General features: G+C 36.9%; 1 protein-coding gene across 4 annotated transcripts; it reads right to left on the bottom strand.

The window, feature by feature from the left end:
- Window positions 1-822: 822 nt before the first annotated feature.
- LOC129305874 (probable metal-nicotianamine transporter YSL6) lies at window positions 823-7,614 on the bottom strand. Of its 4 annotated transcripts, XM_054946041.1 has the most exons (8): window positions 7,206-7,274; window positions 6,702-6,777; window positions 5,854-6,026; window positions 5,557-5,654; window positions 5,220-5,357; window positions 3,483-3,672; window positions 2,495-2,627; window positions 823-1,913 (listed from the first exon to the last, which is right to left on the bottom strand). In XM_054946041.1, exons 3-8 carry the CDS (start codon window positions 5,998-6,000, stop codon window positions 979-981), a joined length of 1,641 nt encoding a protein of 546 aa, XP_054802016.1. In that variant the 5' UTR covers window positions 6,001-6,026; window positions 6,702-6,777; window positions 7,206-7,274; the 3' UTR covers window positions 823-978. The 4 variants fall into 4 exon arrangements, with proteins under 4 accessions (XP_054802016.1, XP_054802014.1, XP_054802015.1 ...); XM_054946039.1 differs by lacking the exon at window positions 6,702-6,777 and having other exon boundaries at window positions 7,206-7,614; XM_054946040.1 differs by lacking the exon at window positions 6,702-6,777 and having other exon boundaries at window positions 7,083-7,218.
- Between the last annotated feature and the right edge of the window lie 214 nt (window positions 7,615-7,828).

Here is a 7,828-nt window from a genome sequence, read left to right as displayed (position 1 = left end):
AATTATATAAGCGGGTGCTTTGCATGCCTCAATAAGCTAGCTTTTTAAGGGAAGAGTAATGATCTCATGACAAAGTAGTATCAAAATTAGACCCGAGTTTGCCCAATTGATGGGCCACCCGTGAGAAGGGCATCACGAATTGATCAGGAGAGTTGTTAAATCCCATCTCAAAGGAATTTGAAAAGAATTTTAACTTTATATAAGTGAGTACGTTGCACATTTTAATAAACTAACTTTTTAAAAAAAGAATAACAATCCCGTGACATTACGCTCTTGTTTTTTTACCACATGTGAACAGAGCGCCCTTTGCCCTGAGGATAAACTGTTTCACTCAGGATAGAAAAGGGAACACATTCAGACCATTTTCCACTTTCAGGAATAGGCTAGTGCTATAGGGTTAGCCCTTTGTCGAACAGACAGGAAAAGAATTTCACTGTATCCAGGTGGCAAAATAATCGACCTTTGAATGACTGCAAGGGAAAATCTGACAGCAACATCTACTGCCAGATGACGCATGAGTACGAGAAAACCAGGGACACCTAAAAGACGTCTCGGAACCAAATTTGCATGCCCTAGAAAGTAACGCAACTTTCACTCAATATACTAGGTCACATAATAGAGGGTAAAAGAATGTGTAATTTTTAATGCACACGCGACAGAAGTTAAAGCTCCCCCTTCCTTCTTTCTCTCTCTTCTCCCAACAGCCAAGAGTTGAACAAAAACTAGAAGCTGAGATCTATTTTTCTAATTACGATCCACTGATTCTTCCACCGACTGCGTGCAACAATCTGATATTGATCCACGAATGGAAATTAATCCAGATCAAGAAAATGCAGATAGATTATAGATAGATATTTACCATGACATTTGCATGAACACACACACACACACACACACACACATTTACATGGGCTTGCAAAATCATTCCAGTTTCCAAGTTAATGTAGGGAACTGCAGATATGGTATGAATTTTCATATTCAGCCGCTTACAGAAGGGCTGAAGGACATGCAGATCGGGGGGCTGATGCTCAAAATAGAGAGGATTGCTAATGGAATTGTCCATATCCCATCACCACATATTAAACCTGAAGCAACTGCTCTGGCATAGTCATCTGCATCCTTTTTATCCAACCGCTCCCATACATGCAATATCACTGTTCCAACAAACATGTCTACAGCAAAGTAGGCACCAATGAAAAAGGGAACTGCCATGGCGGTTGGTATAGGAATATACTGCGATACCTTCTTGGGAGTCGCATCTCTCAGAAGATTAAGTAGTAGAGCTGCCACAAAGAAACCACAACATAAGGCCAGGCAATGCTTTGGAAGCTCAGAGAATCCTTCAATACCTAATATGGCCAATTCTTTGTATATAACAGCAAAGGGTGCTTTATAGGGACCATCAGGTGATCCAATATCAAAAGCAGTCCAGAACAACCAGAATGTGAGGGGAGCAATGACACAACCCATGGCTGTTCCAACTAACTGGCTCACAAACATAGACTTCGCTGATGATAGGGTGAGGTAACCTGTCTTAAAATCTTGCATGAGATCAGCTGCAGTTGCCACAATGGACATCATCACAGCAGAGGATGCTATCCCTGCTGTTACCCCACCATTCGGGCCAGCAGATGAGGCCACAACAAAAAGACCAATCTTACCATAAGTGGAAGGTAGACTCATGTCTGTGAGTCCAGCACCATAAGAGTTGCAAAAGGCAAGAGCAGGGGCAAGAATGTAGGAGCACAAAACGAGGTACCATTTGAGAGAAGGAAAGATAATTGGTATTGTTCCTATGGATATTGCAGCAAGGCCCACATACCCAGAGGCCGCAAACCAGAAGGGAATCCTGTCCTTTAAAAATATCTCATCCTTCATCCTTTGTTCCAATCGCACTTGAGAACTCTCATCATCTGATAACAAGCATTAGAGGCACAATTGAGCTCTATAGATTGCTTTCTTGCACAAAAAAATCCCAGCCAGGTCAAGCAAGACATGAAAATGAGAGATATGTTCCTTTGCCATTTTCCATTGATTCATTATGAGGATTATATTAGTCATCAGATACAGATCAATCTACATGACCAACATGATTTTTTTAACAATCACAGATAACAGTAATTTATAGAGGTCATAAATATTAGTATTACCATAAGTTCACATCAACACATGCCCCTCAATGCTACGTATTGCAAACAATAACAGTATGAGCATGTAATCAACCACTTTCTAAGTGTAAGTACAATTCAGCTAAGTGGTTTACAAAATACAACTCAATCAATTATTCATACTGCCAAGCTCCATGTGGATGAAGATTCAGGTCACTGGTCAATACTATAAAGATTAATTAGTTGGCATTTGACAAAATATCTTAAGCATGGCAAAATTTAATTAAAACTTGAAGATAAAGTACAAGCATCAGATTTCTTTCTTTCTTTTCCTTTTTTTTTCGGAGGGGGGGGGGAGGGGCTTAGACAGTATTTACTTTACTCACTATGAACCCCTGCCACAACAGGAAGGCTGTTCTGTTTTAAGCATGTTCCACACATCTCCCTTACAGTTATCACTATAATCTTGACCAAATTGTATACACCATCTCCTAGAATAAGGGAAATAGCTATGAACACCTGCAAGCAGTGCAGTGCAATAAGGAATACAATTGTTTTACTGCAAATTAACTAATTAGCAGGGGAAGAAAAGAAAACATCAAGTCTAATTAGTGGTAAACAAGAAAAAGCCTCAGAGTTAATTCATGAAGAAGTTAAACTGTATAGGACAAACTAACCTTCGTGTGTTTTTTCGATATGCTTAATCCTCTGCTCATTTGAATGATATATAAGGTATTGGTAGCCAAACCTTTAGCTACTCTACCCGAAAAATAAGGAGCAATATATGCTAGAATATATGTCTTGATAACAAAATAATTGACCACCACAAAGATTAAGGAATAACTAAAGACAGATAATAACATTTAAAAAGTTCAAATTAATGGACCCAATAATGGGCTTGGGAGTCATCCACACTTTGAAGATTTGAACAACTCCAGGTTGGCACAACCCTGGCTCTAGCACAAGTTGGCTTCGCTTGTTTCAGAGCTTATATGCCATTGTCAGAGATATTCCAATCCTAAGTCAAACTGGCTTCTAAAACTGACAAAGAATGGAATGAATGGCAATTGTTCAGAGAAAATGTGTTTACTTTGTTTTGCCGAGAATAAATTTGGAACTCCACACACTGGTCGTGAATAAATTTTCCTCATCACGCAATGGTCATCAGATACGCTTGATCAATTCAGGATTATACGCAAGCCAAGTATTAGGTTGCTAAAGCTTAGTTCCTTAGTCAAAATTGATCCAGACTTCACTTTATTCCTGACTAAATCAACATCGCTTCTTTAAATATTTCAAAACAATATAGTCCTTTAAAGATAGATCATTAAACTTAGAATGATTTTAACTGTGAACTGCAACTATAATATATACCTTATACCCATAAAGACCTTTAAAGTCATTGCTACCAAGATTAGCTGGATACCAGTCCCCAGCATAGCTAGAGATAAAGGGCCACAAAAAACCCCAAGATATGATGGCTCCAAGAAGAACTGAACAATTAACTATGTGAGCACAGATGAGACCACATCCAACATAAGTTGAACTGAAGTCAAAGTAGAACCTGCAAGAAATGGGAACCATATATTCAGATAAGTTGTTGTACCTTTAAACCCCTTCACATTCATTCCTCAAAAGCAACAGGGTTACCAATTACAAGTAAATAGCACCACGTTCAAATCATCACTACTCCAAAATTTGACAAGGTACAAGTGAAGTACAAATATTCATCTTAAGCTGCCTCAGGTGGGGCAATTAAAACCCTCTGCAGACAGAGAAGCATGAAACATTTGTTATTTGTATCAATCTCAAAGTAAAACCTAATGCTGCTCTGAAGGGAATAAGGAAAGTTATCATCATAAAATTGTAATATCAACATAAAAATAGACACGACCATTGTGTATTATATAACGCAGCAGGGAAATTTAATTCATTTCAATAACCCTAACTAACATTTCAAAAAGGACATCCAGAACTGGAGGAGGCCAACTGATAACAGAATGATCCTGCCAATGTTAGTACTCAAGAGTCAGGGCATAAAACTCAAATCTCAACTCTGGAATGCAATTTCTATTATCTTACTTGTGCCACTTCCAGACCTTTCCCTGGACTTCATGCGGGGTTACAAGATTTATTTTATTGACTGATAATACTGTACAGAGCAAGAGATATATAGACATGGCTAGCAACAATCAAGGCTGAAAAACAGAGAAGAAAATATTCACTATACTATCAGAACCTTCTCGAATCCTGTCCAGGAGTAATTATAGAGTATTTACAATAGATATATATGATTATCCAGACTTGCTACTCCCGAGATTTGGCATGAACCAGGATGCCTCACAGCTTTGAGAAAAGCTAAAGCCTTTCACGCTTTACTGCTATACCTCAAAAAGGACCAACCTTGTGTTGCCTATTGTCCCTCAGTCAACTCAGTCCATGCTGCAATTTTCTCAGGCTTTCATGTGGTTTAGTAAGAATATTATTTTCCACTCATGCTTATAGTTCCAGGCGTTATAGTTATTTGCTAATTGACTTGTTCCCATATTTGCCAATTAGAGGGTATCTTTCATGGAAAACCATGCTGATCCTACCAGTGTTTATCACTTCAAGATGTGATGCCATTGAGTTTTGAGAATACTTCGCTGAGTTTATTAAGTTACATGCTATCGGTTGGTAAGCTTCTTGAGTTGCAAGCTATTGTTCCTATGTTCTATGCCTTCATGAAAAGCTGAGAGCCAATTGTATACATGCTCCAGCTCCGATTGTTACAGATTTGGAAAGATGTTGCTTGCAGCGCTCATCATGTAAAGGGTGCAATTGCATAAGCGATAGAGTGCAATTGATTTACAGGTGTAAATGTGAGTGTGATTTACAGCTTTCAAGAAATATTTTCTTTGCCCTTACTTTCATGTCCATATTTTCACTCTCTTTTCTTCATAGAAGCATATTGACATAGCCTACAACCAAAGTAACTTAAATCTACAGTCTATTTGGCAATTAAACACATTTATCAGCATATTGAACAGTGTATGTCACATGATGAAGAGGGAAATGACAAAGGAATCAAGATAGACAAGTCCAGCAAAGCCAAAATTACAAGAGTCTTACGTGTTCTTAAAAAGTGTCAAACCAAAGCTAGGAAAGTTGCCAAATCCACATGAATTTCCAATACCACTGAAGAACCACTTGAAGCAGCTCCAGCAGAAACTTATACTCAAATACTTCCCCAATCGCCGAACTTGGTTCCTGATAGATAATATCCATTAGTGATACATAAATAAAAGCAAAATGGCAACATAACCAATTCATGAACACTTAAAAGTGGCACAAAAATTTAGAGTGCTGTTACCATGCACCAAATCATAGTTGTCAACTAGTATGACACTTGTAGAAATTAAGATAAGGTATGCTTCTAACTGCTCTGACGTTAAATTCTATAGCATACCCTGCAAGTTCAGCTCCAATTGATGTGTGGAAGCCGTTAATTAACATTGCCGTGGCAGTTCCACTGGGATATGTAAGCTTATAATCCATGACCATAATCTGAAATTGAATGCATGCCAGGCAGGATGAAGTGGAAATCAAAATACAGATGTCAACTCCTAATCATTGCCATAAATGAAATCTTATTTAAAAGTTAACAGTGAATGATATAAGCAAATAGTTTTCAGAAACTAAGAAAGAACAAAACCAAATAATTTTCAGGACACTCGATAAAATACTAATGAACCACATTGATTACCTTTCGAAGTGGGACAAGACTAAAGAGCCCAAGGAAACTGACAATAAACATGAAACCAATCATCCAAACCAAGCCTGGGTTTTTAACATCTTCAGCTCTATTACCAGGATAGTCAGGACCAATGAGTTGATATGTTCTCTCATCCATTGCAATGATGGATGAACCAAACCCACCTGTCAGCAGTCACAATTAGCAAATTTGATATGTAATTGTAAACGCAATTAACGCATCACTCTAGAAGAAGATACCCTTGGCAACAAGAGATTGTAAGTTATTTTAGTTTATCTGAGACAGGGTATAGAAACAGAATAGAACATAATATGCTAAAAATATATTCACCTCATACAAATAACAAAAAATAGTGTTTTAACATCCATTATTAACTGTGTTTTTATGCTTTAAACAACAGAATCAAAGTAAAAATTCCAAAATCTCGATACTACATTGATTTTTATAGTTATATTATTCCAGGAAATGTGCCAAGAATTCCAGGTTTCAATCTAAAAAACAACCAATTAAAAGTTTAAAAGGAAGCAATGGTGAATAGTAGATGACCTGAACGGTTAAGCTGGTCAGAAACTCAGAATAGAGGTAAATATAGGGACTAGTAACAAGAGGGATTGTAGCTTTCCTTTTTCTACACAGGCATTGTTTTCAATTTAACTTCAATAGTGACACCTAATTTCCTACTAAGGAAACGTATGGCATGCTTCATGAGTGAGATTGCCGTGGGATTTGGTTTTAGGACAACTGTCAAGGAAGTTGGCAAATGAACATCGAACTGAACGCTCTTATAATTTAAAAAAAAATGAAGGAGTCATTACTAAGAATATCGAATTCACAACAACCTTCTGAAACAGAGGAAGGGAAGCAAACTCTACTTAGCAAATATTAATGGCACTTCAAGCATCCAAAACGCTCCTCCTGTTACTCGTAACATCACATAAAATAGAAAGCAATGCATGTTTAGCCTCAAAGATGGTAACTTTTACAAGAGTCTTTAAACCCTCCAAGGTGAGCCAAACAATTACAGTCATATGCAAAATAGGAAAAAACTTGAACTTGTATATTTAATAAATTTATTTTCAATTAAATTAAAACATAGAAACATAAATTTTTTATAAATTATTTATTTATAATAAATTATTATTATCAGCATTATTAACCTATTAAAATTCACTTCTCTCATTCTCTGTGATTTAATTGAATAGAATTAACACAAGTCTTACCCTACAAAATAATAGAATTGGATCCCTGATTCAGTCAAGAGAAGTCTAAAATGATAATGAAACATCCTTTTGACCCAACAGCACAATCAAAGACATGGCCCAAAAGAAATGGAAGGGGGCTACCGCTGTAAGCGAGGCCATAACAAGCAACAACACATGTCTGAATGACGGTATTCTCTTGTCTAGTGAAGGGTTTGGTGGAGTGTCCCAACTTGGACAGGAACCCATTCCAGATCTTAACGAAGAAAAAGCCCAGCAACCCAGCTGCGATGTTCAACGAAGGAACAATCCCAACTGTCAAATTAAGATTGTGGGTGATAACGCAGAACAAGCTCCCCAACACTGCACTGACCACCAACCCTCTGATGGTAATTTGGTCCTTCCATCCCGGAATACGTTCGGATTCCGGTAACTGGGCCTCCTGAGAATCCGAAACAAAAGGCTCCGAAATGCCCGCGGATGAGCCCTCAGTTCCCATGATAGATTAGAGATATTTCTCTTCCTCGAGGTGGGTTCAACTTCAAAAATCAAAATTAATTGCACTTTCAACTTTCCCTTCCTTTAAAAAAATGGAAGGCATTTTTGAACTCTTATACATTTAAAAATATAAAGTATTATTAATATTTTTAAAAATAATCATTATTTTTTTAATAACTATTTTTAATAAATAAAGTAATTTATATTTATAAAAAATTTATTAAATAAGAATAAATATTAAAAATATTATCATTTTAAAAAATAAGTAA

Source organism: Prosopis cineraria, unplaced genomic scaffold (assembly GCF_029017545.1).
Source record: "Prosopis cineraria cultivar Desert tree isolate PC_DT_omini unplaced genomic scaffold, ASM2901754v1 PC3, whole genome shotgun sequence".
NCBI lineage: Eukaryota > Viridiplantae > Streptophyta > Magnoliopsida > Fabales > Fabaceae > Prosopis > Prosopis cineraria.
The sequence above is the reverse complement of the archived record's forward strand: the minus strand, read 5'-3'. Positions and strand labels throughout refer to the sequence as shown.